Genomic DNA, 17724 nt, shown 5'->3' on the forward strand with positions numbered 1-17724 from the left:
TGCTTGTTGATGACTGTACCAGATTCACATGGGTCTACTTTCTTTCACAGAAGGACCAAGCTTTTGCACGGTTCAAGAATTGGCACGTGATGGTGGAAAAAGAGTCTGGATTGTAGGTAAATACATATTCCGAAGAAGCAGAGGGGGAAGCTTGATTCCAAATCCCGCAAGCTTATATTTGTGGGGTATAATTCTCTTTCCAAGGGATACAGATTGTATGATCCAGAGAGGAATGAGATTGTTGTCAGCCGGGATGTAGTCTTTGATGAGCATGTTCCAGTATCCACTGTCGAGGAGCCGCCACTTCTTGGAGATCCAGAAGAGTCTGATGATGATTCCTAGACCATTGTTCCAGTTGATCAACCTCAGTCAGTACAAGAGGTTGAGCCCGCAGCAGCTGGAGAATAGCCCCCGCAACGGTAGGAGGCTCCACGATCTGTTCGAGTACCCAGGTGGTTGATGGACACCCTTCGGGAGTCAAGTGTCACAGAGCTACCCTCCGAGTGGACCACAGAGGACGGCCCTCGAAGATCGCACAGAGTCCGCGACAAAAGCAATACAGCGGAGCTTCTTCAGGTAAACTATACTTTGATGTCTCGTATTATGCGGGACAAGGAGCCCACTTCTGTTAAGGAAGCTCTTTCATAGGATACTTGGAGGAAAGCCATGCAAGTGGAACTTGATGCCATTGAGAAGAACAACACATGGGAGTGAGGCTGTCGAAACGGTCAGTCATTGGTGTCAAATGGGTCTTTAAGACCAAATATGCGTCAGATGGGTCGGTGGACAAACACAGCCAGACTTGTGGCTAAAGGTTATGCTCAGCGGCCAGGCATCGACTACGAGGATACCTTTGCACCGACAGCACGGATGACCACGATTCAGACCGTTCTAGCCCTTGCTTCTTCTTAGAGGTGGCCCGTGTATCAAATGGATGTAAAATCTGTGTTCCTTAATGGTGACTTGCAGGAGGTGTATGTTGAGCAGCCTCTAGGCTTTGTTGTTCGAGGATCAGAAGGGATGGTTTACAGGTTACGTAAGGCCTTGTATGGTTTACAGGTTACGTAAGGCCTTGTATGGTCTTAAGCAGGCTCCCAGGGCTTGGAATCAGAAGATTGATGCCTTCTTTGTTTGGACTGGTTTTCAGAGATCGGTTGCAGATCCCAACCTGTATCTCTTTCGGGAACGCGGCATGGTTACGATTATCATCCTTTATGTGGATGATCTCATCCTCACCGACGGTCATGTGGAGCACATTGGCGTGATGAAGGCTGCCTTGTCAAAGGAGTTTGAGATGACCGACCTAGACTTACTCCACTTCTTTTTGGGATGGATCTGGCAGACCCAGAGGGGGTTCTTTGTCTCTCAGCAGCGGTATGTTCATGAGTTGCTTGAGGCCTTTGGGATGGAGAACTGCAAGCCTATTACTTCGCTAATGGACCCAAATACAAAGTTAACCGTTAATGATCCTTGTGAGCCAGTTGATGCCTCGCAGTATTGGAAGTTGGTTGGTTCATTGATCTGGTTGCTGAACACCAGATTGGACTTGAGCTTCTCCGTGGGGCTGTTAAGCTCTTTTATGCAGACGCCATTGAAGTCTCATTGGGACGCAGGATTGCGGATCTTGCGGTATCTGCAGAGTAGGACTCTTTTACACAGGAGGGGATGGAGTCAGACTCCAAGGTTGGAGTGACTCAGATTGGGGAGGAGATCTAGACACAAGGAGATCTACTTTAGGTTACAGTTTTCCCCTCCGCTCAGGAGCGGTTTCTTGGAGCAGTAAGAGGCAGCCAACTATTGCCCTATCTTCGACAGAGGCAGAGTACCGGGTTGCTTGTGCTCCTGTCTTTATCAGACACTAGGGCCTTTGTTGTGGGTGTGTCCGCCCTTTGTAGGTGTTTTCTCATTTTTCCTCACTCCCCGTATTTTTTCCCCATTTTTTCCTATTTTTCCCATGGTGTGGGAGAGAGTTTTTTGCACCCCGGCTGATCCAGATGTTGGCCAACTCCTGGTTAGAGGATCTCGATGCTGGCCGACTACCCTTTCTGGTCCCCGACCTCTCTTGCTTGCTGGCCGACTGCTGGATTGGGCTGGTCGTAGACATGTAGGCCCAGTTGTAGGGTTGAGCTGTTAGGGTTAGGGTTTTGGAAGGCACACTAACAGAAAACGTGAGAGTGAGAGAGAGGAACACGTTTGCTCATATATTGATAATGATAAAATGAAGTACAATAGCCACATATAAAAGATGTGACCTAAAGTGTGTTCACATGGTCCGGTCATAAATAGTGCCAGGTGGACCAAATCACTTATAAACCTTTATAAGTGAAACTAAGCTAAACTGGGAGAAAAAACCTCCACTAACTGAAGTAAAAAGTGCCCCAGTAACCTACTGATGATCACTAGCACTCCCCTGGGTGCATACACAGCATAAAACCCAACAAACCCCCCTGGAGTGATATGTGATCACTGTACATCATCCACCAAAAGGAAACAAATTCAAAGCAGTGCGGAATGTCCACCCTTCCATGAGACTTCATTAGCATGCTAGGAACTCTCACCAGGGTATCCTACTATCCACCCTTCCATGAAGCCCTTCCACATGTACTGAGTCATGCTAGGAACTCACACCAGGATATGAATCCTTCCATGGAGCCCTTCCACATGTAACCAATCATGCTAGGAGCTCACACCAGGATCTCAATCCTTCCATGGAGTCCTTCCACATGTACTAAACCATGCCTGGAACACACACCAGGGTCTGTACCTACCCTTCCATGGTGTTCCTCCACATGTGCATAGTCAGAAATATGACATGTACAGCCAGTGCACAAAGGAGAGAGAGAAATGTACGGCCAACGCTGAGAGAAGGATGCTGTACGGCCAGAGAGGGAGAAGAGCTGCAATCAATATACCAGATGAGGTGCAAGCGCATGATAATAAAAACAACCCCCCTGCCTTGCTTTAATAGAGTCGACCAGCTCTATAATAGCTAAACTTTACAAAAAATATTAACTTTATGCTTTTCCCAGGCTTGTAGCCCAAGTTTGCTCTAGGCGCCTCCTTATGTCCACATATACATGCCCAAAATAATAAGAAGTCTAGCCCGTCATTCATGATGTGTGAACACATTGACTTATAAACATTATAAGTCACTTTGATGAATAAAATCCCATGTTGCTCATGCTCTGTAGCCATCTTTCAGGCCAAACTTTGCTAGTAAGTGCTGCAGCTTTCTTCTGTGGAAAATCCTTGTTCACACCTTGATTCCGCTCAGTGTGTGAAACACTGGTCAAGATTTGTGAAGGAACCAAATGGTGACATCCCCTCTGTCTTATAAAGCAATTGTCTGCAACCTTGTAAGGTTGAAATATTCTTCAAGTATAGCAGATGCACTGTCAATCTGGAATATTTCATAATTTCGGGCATTAAAGCCATAATTCCAGATCGACAATCGAAGTCAGATACGTGCACAAGAGCCAACCGTATCAAAAAAGAAACTTTATCCATATCCTGATTGAACAACTCTGATAATAACCAGGCACAGGTACAAGAGCCAATTGTGTCTCAAATACCCATAATTCCATAAGTAGCTTTAAGTACCTGCAAAAGAAAATTAAGTAGAATAGATAGCCACAAAACATCTTGCCATGCCATTGGACTGCATAAGAGCACTACTCCTATGATTCATACGCATGCTCAAGCCAAACATGCTTCACATGTCCATATGGTTCAGCAGGGCAACGACCCTTCCATGAAACCATACATGCCTTGCTTAGCACCTTATTACTGACCCATTCCATTGGCCTTCCTCACCTGCAAGCTCTAGAGCCTTGATCAAGGGTAAGGTGATGACTGCAAAGAGTAGTGGGAGTGGGCAGTAAATTTGCCCACCAGCTTAGATTGAGCTCGAAAACGTAAGACATTGATGCAAGGAGGTAACAATTTTCCCAAATCCCATTTTGTGCAGCACTTTGGCCAAGAAGGACCAATGTACTCTATCATAAGATTTTTTGCAGATCAAGTTGGATCATTACACATTTTTGACCAGATGATTGGGCCAACTCTTTGCTGACTAAAACATTTGGAAATTTTTTGGATTATCCAAAGTTTTTCCAAAACACGTTTTTGGTGTTTCTTAACTCGAATGGCACAAAAATAGTGTACTTTTTTTGGGTCAGTCAAGGGCTTGCATTGGAACAGCAGGGAGGAAGGTCATCCCTAGTGCTATGCTTCCATTGGTACATCTTCAACTCTCCAATTAAAGATCTGACCCAGACTTTACAATAACCTCTTGAAGAGACTCTTACAAGAAACCACACAAACATTAAAGACAGCTCAATCATCTTGTTCTGGTTGGTTCATGTTACAGTGTGTGCCACGCAAATTCACCCTACAATGTGTTGTATAATATACATCATTACTGATTGCCCAAACATACATAGCAAAAACTTGCTTAAATTTTTTGACAGCGATACAAATCTTAAAGAAGGAAAAATCAGTGGTCACACGAGGATTGACATTCCTAGATTGGTAAATCTAGTGTTTCTCAATATGCCACACTGTTCATTTGCTTACTTATAAAAATATTGTTGCTTTCTTTTTTGGGCTTGCAGTATGTCAGGGAAAGTGCTCTTGGAGGAGTGGGAGCAACCTCAAGTGCTCCAGGTGTAAGCATTAGGGTTACTTCATCGAAAGGTGGTGGTGGAAGAGGTGATCGAATTGGGCCTGGTCGAGGATTTGCTAACTGTCGAAGGATAACGTTACCTCCTCGGGGGAATAGTACACCCCGAGGTTTTCTGTATGGCCTTGAATACAGTATGCCTTTAAACAAGTGAGTTGTAATACCTAGTCAAAAACTGAAGGTGCTGAAGTGGGAAATCTTTTCCATGAATGTATGTAAGTTGCTTATCAGAGTCACTGTGCAGGACAGTGTTTGATTTAGATATTGATTCTTTAGAGGAGAAACCTTGGAGGCATCCACACGTGGATGTGTCGGATTATTTTAATTTTGGGTTTGATGAAAGCAGCTGGAAAGAGTATTGCAAGCAGTTGGTATGGTTTCTTATTTTTTGAGAGAATGGTGTTTCTTTCTTTTATTCGATTATTCCCTTCAAACATGCCATTTGCACTTCCTATATTCTGGGTGGCTGCTGTCAGGTTTTCTTAAAGGTCCTATTGGAATTCCACACTCTAGGCAGGGTTGTAGCCTTGAAGATTTTGAAGCTTTTGTTCAGAAAGTCTACAGTGAATGTAGATGTGTCTCTAGTTTGATGGCTGGACTCTAAAGTTTACTGACTTATGTTAATTGAACTAGGCACAGTTTCATTTGGAAAGTACCATGCAGAGCAAAATTAGAGTGTATGAAAGTGGGCGGTCTGGACAGGTCAGTATGCTTGAATTGCCTGGTTGTTATAAGGCAGGTTTTGATTGAGGAATTCTGCCTGTTTAACAAGTACTGTCATTATGTCTGCTTGATAAATCAGTGGCCATGTTGTAGGAGTTTGATCCAGACCTGCCGTCAGAGTTGGGAGTGTCTGCGGGTTTGCTTGGAGCATCTGTTGATGGTATACGTCATCGGACAGCTGCCATCAATGCTGCTGCTGTTGGAGGCTTTCAAGGTGTTGGGAGAGGACATATCAATACATATGTATGTCACTGCTACCTCGAAACTTCAAGCAATAGATGATGCATCAGCTTCTAATCTTTATGTGTATAGAAAAGTTGATGACCCCATGATGTTGCATCTCCTTTTTCATGACATATGATTGTGCATGGCTTAAATCTTTATGAGTCTGCAACAACATAGACCAGGACAGGGGTTCTGAAGTTGTGAGAAGTAGTCACTAATGCTGTCACCTTTTTATATCTGCTACGAGAGAGCAGGGGAAGGGTTTTGATCCTAAGTGGTGGTGCTCGTCTCTTGTGCAGCTTACAGCACATGCTATACAAGTTGGAGGAGGAGGTTGTGAACGGCACCCCTCTGCTGATACCCAAGGATGGCGGATTCGCGAATCTGATGCTGTAATTAAATATAAGTGCAATTTTATGCATTTTGAAATTTTAAAGCAACCAAGCAAAACACAATTACCTGCTGTTTTCTGTTCACAGATCTTCCTGATAGACGTGGCAGATGATGACTCGGTCAAAGAGAAGAGTGGCATTGATGTTTGTCAAGGGGAAGAAGGGGGGGATATCAAAACTTTGCATGATCTCAGTCCCAAAAATCAGCCAGATTTGTGGAGAAAAGCAGGTGTACCCAACAAAGCATGGCTGACATTAGATTCGAAAGCCCAAGCTAGTGGGAAGGGATCAGGTTCTGTATGCAGAGCTGATGCAGGCACTGAAGTACATGGAAGGCAGAATGTTGCAGTCTTTTCAGGGGAAACCTTTACTCCTGTATCTGCTTCCAGGTGCATATTCTGATCAGTTCAACCATTCAGCTGGTTGGTTTTTGCTTAGAATCGTGTAAGCAATTGATGCAGGCATTTTGGTATCATATCTGGATTTTAATCAGCTGGATAAGTCATTGTTTGGCACCTGCATATTTGTTGACAATTAATGTTTAGAATAAAATAGGCATGTGGCTCCTGGTTTGGCTATCGTTTACCTGATTAAGCTAGTCGGTATCCTTCATGATTAATTAAATTAATCATACTCTTGGTCTATGCATGGGAAAATTCTGGTTCTTGATGGCCGTGTAGAATGACATAAAAGTGCCGGGCTCAAGAGGGTACTTGATCAATTTAGTCATCATCGTCAGTATAACTAGTCTATACATGGGTATGCTGGCCTGCAAGAAAGGAGTCCCAGTTGATGTCAATCACTAGATAGATGGCTTATGAAGATTTTTATGCATCAAAGTTCCTGTGAGCTCAATTTTTCATCTTGTAGTTATTTTTTGATGGAACTCAGTAGCTTTGCTTGGAAATGTGTTGCTTCGGCCACATGTTGGAAGCACTGTTTGGGAAACTTATTTTTAAGAAACATACACCTTTCCTCTTTATTTTCTTATGAAGCCGGAAAATTGAGAAAGATAGCCTTACTTTTTGAAATATTTGCACTATTATTTTCGGTTTCATTTCATTATGAAGCCAAAAAATTGAGAAAAATAGCCTTACTTTTTGAAATATTTGCTATTATTTTTGGCTCTATTTTCTTATGAAGCCAAAAAATTGAGAACAATAGCCTTACTTTTTGAAATATTTGCTATTATTTTTGGCTTTGTTGTCTTATGAAGCCAAAAAATTGAGAAAAATAGTCTTATTTTTGCACTATTATTATAAAAAATTTAGTCCCCCTTACCTTGGGACGTTGTAAGACTCAAAATGAATGTATATTTTTAGGAGAGTTAGCTGCAGTTTCGACCTTAGGCCTCAGTCAATCAAGAAGGAGAAGTAGCTGGTATAGAGAATGAGGGTTGCACTTCCACTTTCTGAAGCATTGTTTAGCTTTAGCAGAGGGTGGGGGTAAGTGCTCTACAGTGCTGCTGCAGGTCCACTGAATGTGCTGGGCTGTTGAATGAGAGTGTGAACGTGGTTATTTGTTTTTTAGGCTTTATCCTGACATGAAGCCAATTGCAATTGGTAATGCTATTTTTTGGGACCAAGTAGTGTTAGTTCATTATAGTATTATCAACCATTAGAACTGCATTTATTTTTTGTAATTGGAAGTGGTTGTGTGCGTGCATGCTGTACCTTTTGGTTTCAGTCATGAAAGGCTTGTGCCACTTAACATTCATTTGAATAAGCTCATGACAGTGTGCCAGCCTTCTCTTTTCAGGCGTAAAACACCAAGGCCATCAACTCCTCCGGGCAGGATGCCGACACAGGAAAAGAGAGATACACACAGAGGACAGAGTCACAGCAGTAGCTTGAATGATGGATCTCAACTTGTGCATGAGGACCAGGTTTTTGGGGCTCTCCACAAGTGTGTTGGAGAAAAGGGAGAGAACTTGCAACTCAACCATTCTGCAAAAGTTTGTGCTGGAGGAAATTTGGATCAGGTTTTAAAAGTTTCTGAAGGAGACAAATTCAGTGAAAAGGTGGACATCAAAAAAGTCGGATTTAATGAAATCATATCACATGCGTCCAAGAAACGAAGACTGGGCTTATGTAAAGTAGATAGGGCCACACGTCATGAAAATCACATTTCCAAAAAGTCATTAAGAGCACAACACACTTTAACAACACATCTGGATGCTAATGAAGTACATGTAGAAGCAGAGAACAGGCAGCACAAGAAGCATCTTAGTAGGAACAATGGAGTTCACCATTCTTTTGATGAAAAATCAAGTGGTGTTTGGGTATATGAATCTAGTGTGCATATTGTGGAAAAAGTGGAAAGACAGACCGATTTTTCTTCTGCCAAGGTGGAGGAGAAAAGGTCAAAAATTAAGAACACATTTGAGTCAAAGAAGATTAAAAATCAAATGCCGGGCATACCTGCTGAGGATCAATCAAAGGAAAAACTTAAGATTAAGAAAACCAAGAAGGGTCATAAACTTAAAGAAAAAGTAAAGTCCAAAGACAAAGTGCACCTCCCAGGCTGCCCAAATCTGGAGAGAAGACAAGAAGGTGGTAGTGATAGAGCCATGCTTGGCTGGAAGCAAGGAATGAGGGACAAACCTATAAATTGTTTTTTATTGGAAGATGATTATTCTTCTTGGAGAGAGATCGAAAGCATGTCTATGAGGGAGAATAAGGATCAGGATAAGAACTTTCATGAGCTTTCAGAAAGAGGGAAATTGCTCCTGCAATGTCTTGAAAGTGAACAAAAAACTGAGGACAGGAATATGGCAGATAAATCTGAAAGCCATCAGCATGGCAATGGAAGGGACATACAAACTATGGACAGGACTGTAGAGTTCTTTAGAAGGGAAAAATATGAAGGCCATCACCTTGGCAATGGAAGGGACGGCCAACTGCGTGATAGGAAAGGTGTGCATTCTTGGAAAGGGTTGCATATCATAAGGAGTAAAAAAAAGGAGGTAAGGCACATGCTATTAGGAATGAGGCTAACTTCTGACAACACAGGGTTGCATTCAAGATATGAAACACACGCAAGAGATAACATGCAGGTTTCTTTTAGCGATCAAGAGAGCATGAGAGAGAGAGAGAGACATTCGGAAGTCAAGGAAAGGGAAAAAGACTATAGAGAATGTTCTCCAGAAATAGAAGATCAGGTCAATTGCTTAACTACTGTAGAAGGTTCAAGCGTACAGAGACACAAAAAACACCGGCCTAAAAAGTGTTCTTCTAGGAAGCGCAATCAATCTAGCACTGCTAATTTGGCTGATGAGCAGAAGCAAAGCAGTAAATTAAAGCTGCTGTTACGGAACGCCACAGAGTTAACAAATGATGGGTCTTCTACTTTAATAGATGGAAGGGAGAATGACAATCCAGATCATAATGATAATAACAATAAAGTTGATTCTGAGTGTCATCAATCAGGCAACCATCTTACAAAGGTACTCCTCATAGTGTTCACTCTGCCTTGAGACAGACATATGTTCAAGTTTGAGTGCATGGATTTTTAAATCTTTCATTACTTTTTCTTATTTGTTTACGAAGCTGCATAAGCAGGCATTGGTGGATACGAAGTATGAGAATGTTTGATTTTTTTTGAGTGTGCTAATCTCCTTTTGTAGCATCTCTTCTAGCACATTGGAGCTCACAAATACATGTTTTGGATGTCAGACTGTAGTTTTTGGTGATGCCAATAGTTGGAGCCTTGGTAGTTTCCAGCTTTCCGCCTTGTCATGCATGCTTAGTTTCTGGTGTTTCATGATTTGAAAGGCTTTATTATAAGTAGATGGTCTTGCAAGTAGATGGCCTCACAACACAGGTGTCCCCTGGTAAACTCTGGCCAATGTGGACAGGCTGTAGTGGCTAAACTTGTCAGTCCACCTGGTAGTTAATAAAAATGAAAGGGCCCGTGCTGGCATCACCAACTCCTCTCGGGTGATGTTACTCCATTCGACTCTGTCTTTGGTGGTTGTGCCCCTGTAAGTTCCTTTCGTCAACCGCAGGGCATTGGTGAACATATGGTTGGTCGAGTTGGGGGAGATGGAGGGCGTCTCTGATGAGGTCCACGTTGAGATGAACTGTTTGCCGCTGCCCCTCATTGTCCAGCACCTCTCTTGTTTGCTAGTTGGCATCATAAGTCTCTATAAAATATAAACAATTGTAGAGGTCTGGTCCCTACGGCTCCATGGTAGGCAGGCCCCCAAGCCCCAGCTACTCTAGGTGGTGGCGGTGACAACAGAATCCATTGCAATGGCCCTGTAGCATGGCCCAGTTAAGTATAACAGCTTATGCTCCACTTTATGATTGCTCTTCATGAGTGACTGGACTACATGTCCATGGACCTACTTCATCAGTTGCAAGTGTGATAACTGAGTTGGGTGGCGACCGTATTCCTCGAAGTGTCCCCCCGTCGGGCGCTTCTTTCTGAGGGTGGGGTGGTGGAGTACCTCCAGGGAGTATTGTTGGCCATGGGTAAGGGAGGATGGCAGTCTTACGTTATTTGAAAGGGTTTATTATAAGAAGATGGTCTTACAATGATATCTGCCATGATTTGAGGCCTGAGATGACTAGTAGTAGGTATAGGTTGTTGTATATGCTTGCTGTCTTTTTGAATATGTAGGTACATGAAAGAGGGCTCAGGTCAGTTCTTGTCAGCAACCCTGGGTTATTAACAAAACACATTAATTGTTTTGGTCAAGGCTACATAGAATGTACAAATGGATTATGGAACCACAACATTCCAAGGACTGTGCTCAATCTGAAGCTCTTTTGCATGTGATTCACCTTAAGCAAAAAATTAACACAAAGTACATGTGTTAATGCATCAGATGGGTACTGATAAGCGCAAGTTCTGATACTAGTTCAACAAGTCCTCCATACTGCCTGGCCGCATACATAAAATCATTGCCAAGATGATCAGCCTCCCCTCTGGCCCTCCAGGAAACTCCAGTCAACACGGTCATTGGCCACCTTGAAGGACCACCATATCTGCTACCTCATCTAGGCCAAGGCAATCGCCTCCCAGAAGGTGAAGATGTTATCCAAGATGCTCCTATCCCGAATGAATCATGTTTAAGTGCCATGGATGAGATCCGAAAGGTGCCGTATGGGCTTCTTGGCATTTTGGTTCGGGGAGTCTGGCCCTTTATTCATCGGCACACAGCATGTTCTCATTCAGGGTGCTCCTGGGGAGCGCTTTTCCATTCCTGCTCGGTGCACCTGGGCTGCCCATTGGCTCCTTTTCTCTTCCTCTTTGTTGTGGAGGTGATGAGCAGCTTCCTATGAGCTCATAATACTGGCCTCTAGGGCTTCAGCCTACCCATCCGCAGCTCTTGGACGACGTGGAGTCTGCAGATTTTGTTGTTGCCTACCTGCCCAGCTTGGATAGGAATCTCTAGTGCTTTGCAGAGGCTATTGAGTTGTTCTGCCTTGCTTTTGGCGTGTGGATCAATTGGCACAAGTTGTGTGCTTTTTGGGTGGGGACCCCCCCCCCCCCCCCCCAAAAAGATAAAAAAAATAAAAATAATAAAAAAACGTTGGCACGCCTAGTTGATGTGCTCAAGTGGAATCCTAGGGTCACCATGGCACGCTACCTTGGATGCTAGGCAGGCATCAACATTACATGAGCAGCAGAGCACCCCTCTTGTCCTGAGCATTTGGAGAAAGCTTCTCTACTAGAGCTCGTCACGTGCACCCTGCAATGGGGTACACAGTGACACACTGGCATGATCATCAGTGCAAACATTTGTATAGAAGTAATACCTTTTTCTAGGAATATTTGTTGTACGTTGTGACCCCATTGTGAGCCCTCAGTCCAGGGAGGGACAGGCACGAGCTACGTAGGTCAGTCTCCTAGCCATAGAGGTCAGTCTGGAGTCAGTCCTCTTAACCCACTTGGAGAATTCATGAGATAGAGCATATAGCAGTCAGCCATAGCATGTAGTGTCACTAGCAAGTTTGTAGAAAATTGTAGGTTTGCATATGAGCCAGCCAAAGGACTAGCCCATGGTGTCATCAGCCTGTCCAAGGGTTGTGCACAGCCCTGGACAGCAAACAGGGCCAGCGGACAAGCATCCGGGGCTTGAATGCTCTAGTCCACCATCATTTGCAGCAAGCTATCATCAGCCTTGCGACTAAGAGCATCTGCTACTGGGTTATGCTTACTAGGGATGTATTCAATCATTCCTCCAAACTGTTGGAAGAGTTGACTCCACCTGGCCTGCCGATCACTCCAATAGGCACTTGGCATGGTTTGAAGCCACTTAAGTGCTTGGTGGTCTGTTTTTACTATGAAAACCTGTCCATAAAGAAAAGGCTTCCAATGTTTGAGCGTTGTGATCACACCCAAAAGCTCTTTGTCATATAGTGAATAATTCTTTTCGGCGACAACCAACTTTCTACTGTAGTATGCCATAGGTCTATTGTCTTACTGGAGAACTGCACCTATGGCTACATTGCTTGCCTCGGTAATGACCTCGAAAGGTTCATCCCAAGATGCTAACTTTAATACAGGAGCTTCTGACATAGCTTTCTGGAGTGCACGGAATGCATCAAGCGCCTTGCTTGTAGTTGAGACTTTTTGCTTGCGAGTCTTCACCCCCTTGAGCAAGCCGGTGAGAGGTGCTTCAAGGTTGGAAAACTGGTGAACATGGGTACCATAGGCCTACGAATGAGCGGATCTCTTGGGCGGTCTTAGGAATGTCCCAATCTAAAATCTCTTGAACCTTTGAGCGATCCAAGCGAATCCCATCGGAACCGATGATATAGCCCAAGTATTGAACTTCCTTAACACTAAAGGCAGACTTTTTGGCGTTTATGTAGAGCTCGTTATCTCGCAAAAGTTGTAAGACTTTCTCCACATCTTTCTCATGCTGCTCCACAGTGGCTGAGAAGACAAGTATGTCATCAAGAAAGATGAAGACACACTTACCAATGAGAAGTGCAAAAATCCTTGACATCATTTTATTGAAGGTTGCGGGTGCATTTGTAAGCCCAAAAGGCATGACTACGAACTTGTAGTGACCACGCTTTGTCCGAAAAGCTGTTTTTGGAATTTCAACTTAAAAAATGCGGACCTGATGGTAACCACTCTTGAGGTCGATCTTAGTGAAAAATTTAGCACGGTCTAAACACTCCAAAATGTACTCAATCCTTGGCATAGGAAACTTATTCTTAATGATGAGTTTATTTAATGTCCTATAGTCTACACAAAGACGTGCAGACTTGTCCTTCTTTTGGACAAATAGGATGGGTGCAGCAAATGGTGAGGAAGAAGGCCGAACAAATCCGGCTCGGAGGAGCTCGGATAACTGTCTTTCTAGCTCGCCCTCTAAGGTCTTGGAAAGACAATAGGGAAACCTGCTAGGAGGTTTTGATCCAGGGACCAAATCAATATGATGGTCCTCAAGACAGGATGGTGGGAGACTGGGCAGGAGATCGTCCCTAAGTATAATGTTCTGATGTCTGGATAGGAGGTCTGCTAGCTGTGGGACTGAAGATGAGATGGATGCTACTGATGAGGTAGAGGCTGTTTAAGCACGAACGTAAAGTAGTGCTCCTTCTGCTGCCTTGCGGATAGTTCGTCGGGCCTGGAGATGCGAAATCAATGGGATACCAAGAATGCTTATACCCCCACGAATCATGACAGGCTCAGGAAAACCCTACCCCCAATTGGGAATAGGCTCATACTGATGAAACCACTGAATTCCTAAGATCATGTCACACCCCAACAGAGGTGAGACAATGAAATCTCGTTGGAATGAGACCTTCTGAACTTCAAAGGCAAACTGCTATGCCTTCTGGGAAATGTGGATCCGGAGACCAAGTGTAAAACCGTCCACATCCAGATGATATGGGACTAATGTGCAGCTCATTTTGTTAGCCAACTGGGGAGGAATGGCGTCTTCAGAACTGCCCATGTCGAATAGGACTACAAACTGTTGGCCCTTGGCAGAGTCATAAGCTTGGATGAGGCTTTTTTATGTAGTATCGCTTTTACAGGTGTCAGCTAATTGTGTTTCTCACGGCACATGTATACATTTGTGGTTTGCTGCAGTATATGTATGCCATTGTGGACACTTTGACAGATTTGCATCATTGTGCAGTACACTTGCAGATTTGGGACATTGTGCAGTACACTTGCAGATTTGGGACATGCATATGTATTTCTCGTGGCATACATATACCCTTTCAGTCCATTGGTTATCCTACTATTTATCTCCCGCATTCTTACGGTTTTGTTGGGCATTGCCTACTCTTGGTGACTTGTGACACATTTGCTGTACCATCATGGCCAACAGTAATAATGACCTCTTTGGAATGCTGTCTCAAGAGGACAAGCTCAATGGGGACAAGCTCAATGGTTGCCAAAAACGTATGGCTGTATGTGGATGGCACTGAGGAGCGTTCTCTTGCACTTGCTCTAGCAGAAGGTGAAGTGATTCCCGCTCACCCTCATGCAGGTCCACCTCCTCGTCTTTCTCCTACTCAGCAGCAGCGTACTTGGGATGCTAGGGATGCTCAGGCCCATGCATTGATTGCTCTCTCGTGCCACAGGCATATCATTCCGCACATCCGTTCTTGCACCACTGCAAAGGGTGCTTGGGATACCTTGGCGGCGTTGTATTCAGGTTGCAATGAGGCTCGTGTAGCTTACCTTCGAGGCAAGCTTGAGACTGACCGCATGCTTGAAGGTGACTCTATCGATCAGTACCTTACGCATGTGAAAGACCTACAAGAGCAGCTTATTAACATTGATGAGGTCTTGACAGATAGCTATCTTGTTGAGACAGTTTTGCGTAATTTGCCTCACTCTTATCAGACATTTGGTACCACTATGCGGTTGTTGGCCTAATGCGGTCACTTTTGACAACCTTGTTACTCTCTTGCTCAGTGAAGAGCAATCTCGTTCCAACAGGAACAACATGATGTCTGATGAGTCAGCAATGGCTGCTCCCTTTCATGGGAATAGATTTGGGCCTAAAGCTAGCCCATCGGATCCTCCCAAGACAGAGGACAAGCCTGAAAAGAAAAAGCGCTGTAACTATTGCAGGAAAACAAGGCACACCATAGAGGAATGCAGGAAGCGTATTGAGAGTGAAAAAAAGAAACAGGTGGCATCTTCTTCCACAGGTGTAGATCAGGCCAATTTGGCTACACATGTGTCAGCCTTGACCCTTACATCTTCATCGCCTGCAGAGATGTCTTCTGATGCCGTTGCTTTTGATGACTATGCTCTATAGTCTATACTCCATGGTATGCATTGTCTGGCAGATGCATTTCAGGGGGGGATTTTACTTGCCCACATGCAGGTGGTGATGCCTCATGGATGCTTGTTGACCCTTATGCTGGTCTATGCTAGACACTTTCTCTAATGTGATGTCTACTGGAGATGCCTTTTATGCTGTTTTTCCTTGCAGCGGGATTGTTTCTACAGGGTTGACATTGTCACTTTCTCACATGTGATGTTTACTAGGAGTTCCTTTTACACACTTGGCCAGTGTTGGCTTGCTCTCATGGTTTTGACATGTCACATGTATATTATTCATTGTGGGATTATGCATCTTTACACTTGCCATACATGCCACTGATCATGGCATCGCTGAGAGTTTACCTATCCTCTCATAGCGTTGGCTGATGCCCGCCTCGAGCCCCCACTTTTTCTCCCCATTTTCAGCTTTTCCCATTGCTGAATTTTTACTTTTATCACTGCAGTTCACTCTTACTGTGGAGCATACTGCAGGGCAGCATTCACAGCTTTATCACCCTGCTGCTACCCATTCACACCATTCACTTGAGGGGGGCTTGTTGGTCATGTCCACTCCCAGCTAGTTCAGGTGTGAACCTAGCTTACTCACGGGCACTTTTTCCTTGTGATTGGACACAGGTTTTTTCCCTGTGTGAATACACTTATGTGTGTTGGATACTTTGCCCTTGGCCTTTTAGTACTCACTTGTACTTTCATTTTCATATCATTATTGAGTACATCTTTTCCAGCACTCTCACGTTTCTCTGTTCTTGAGGTTGTGTGTGTGTGTGTGTGTGTGCAGGCTAGCGTCTCTCCTACCCAACATGGATGACTTGGGGATGCTGTGGCAACTGTGGCAGAAGGGGCTTTGGCAGCTTGTTTTTCTTGCCATTTGTGGCAATCCTTCTTACCGTGCCCTATGATGTGACAGAAAAAACATCTGTTTTCTGACTGGTATTTCTTTTGCTCCTCTGGAGGAAGATAACCTCCAGTATGCCTGCTTTAGCCTTTTCATCGGGGGTTTTCTTAGGCTTAGATTCTTTATCTTTCTTACCCCCTGAACTGGAGCTATTACTGCCGTCCTTCTTAGCATCTTTAGAAGATGCATTACCTTTCCTTGGCTGTGCAGCAGATTGCTGCTGCTTTGGTTTGGTACTGGACTGGGATAACTGCTTGGACTTGCCTCCGTTCATCTTTATTTCTTCATTCTGAGCAAGAGTCAAAGCCCGGTCATATGTACTGGGTTTAAAGTTACAAATTGTGAACCGAATGCTGGGATCCAATCCAGGAATGAATTGCTCCATCTTGGCCTACGTAGATAGTCCTAACTGCTATGCTAAAGTAATAACCTTGCCAGAAAACTGAAGCACTCGGGATCTGTACTGTCTGAGTCCATAGAACTCATCTGCCAGACCGGTCATGTATTGGGGCGGGAGGAATTTGGTCTTCATGTCATGGACAAATGTATCCCAGCTAAAAGCTGTGACACATGTGGTCTGGTCTGTATGAAGATTAGACCAATGCTGCCACCAAGTGATTGCCTCACCAGTGAGATGGGGAGCCGCTACGTGGATTCTATCCTGAGGATCTGTGATCCTAGCTAATGGAAAATGAAATTGATGAATGAACTGATTAACTGCTAAATGATCACACTTACCATCATACTTACTGAAATTTGGTTGATTGCGAATGACGGTAGTTGATGCTGCGGACTGCTGGCTAGTGGCACATGAGGCGGGGGAAGTTGAAGAGAGGTGCTGGTATCTAAGATGAATGGCCTCCTTTTCCCTTTGGTGCTCAAGTAACTCTTTTCTCTTTGGTGCTGGAGTAACATACGTTCTCGATCGAGCTCTCGTTTGTGCTCCCGAGTGGCGAGTTCAGCCTGACGCCGGTCTTCGTCGATCTTGCATTGGGCTTCCTCATAGTCTCGTCTATTTGCCTTCTCTTGTTGTTTTCTAACTTCTGCTTCTGCTTTTTCTTCTCCCCGGCTAGCCTCGTCTTGTCTTCTTTGTTGTTTTATCTGAAAGAAGAGGGAGATGTAGTCGGGGGCTGCTGGAGGCGGAGGAGGACGTGTTGCTGTTACCTCCAAGAGTTGGAGACGCTCCATGAGCAGCTGGTTCTGAGCTCTAAGAAGAGCTATGGTGTATGTTGTAGTCTTTTAAGAGATTTGAGAGAGAGAGAGAGAGAGAGAGAGAGAGAGAGAGAGAGAGAGAGAGAGAAACCATACACCGTATGGGGTCCCGAATTACCCTATGAAGGGCCTCCTATCCTTTACCGGAATAGTATTTGCTTTATTATCTTTGAAGAGACTGACGGTGTGACTGACGATAAGCCAAACGCAAGACCTTTGAAAACCGAGAGTTGGGCTGAACTGTATATGACTGTAGAAGCACCAATGATGCTCGAGCCTATGCACTCTTCCCAATGGAATGAGGGAGGGATGCAAAGTTGAGG

The 17724-nt window shown here is 44.3% G+C and overlaps 1 protein-coding gene across 2 annotated transcripts in view; it reads left to right on the forward strand.

Annotated features, from left to right (window-relative positions):
• LOC147636753 (uncharacterized) overlaps positions 1-17724 on the forward strand; it is a 31194-nt gene that overhangs the window by 7435 nt on the left and 6035 nt on the right. The window contains exons 2-8 of one of the 2 annotated variants that reach the window (XM_086800273.1): positions 4614-4831; positions 4926-5052; positions 5315-5383; positions 5498-5647; positions 5929-6021; positions 6109-6410; positions 7780-9466. In XM_086800273.1, coding sequence (XP_086656399.1) covers positions 4614-4831; positions 4926-5052; positions 5315-5383; positions 5498-5647; positions 5929-6021; positions 6109-6410; positions 7780-9466 — 2646 coding nt within the window. The remainder of the gene's footprint in view (positions 1-4613; positions 4832-4925; positions 5053-5314; positions 5384-5497; positions 5648-5928; positions 6022-6108; positions 6411-7779; positions 9467-17724) is intronic. The other variant, XM_086800274.1, reaches the window with a different exon arrangement.

Source organism: Cibotium barometz, chromosome 7, assembly GCF_041138505.1.
Source record: "Cibotium barometz isolate CiBa-2024 chromosome 7, ASM4113850v1, whole genome shotgun sequence".
In the NCBI taxonomy this organism is placed as follows: domain Eukaryota; kingdom Viridiplantae; phylum Streptophyta; class Polypodiopsida; order Cyatheales; family Cibotiaceae; genus Cibotium; species Cibotium barometz.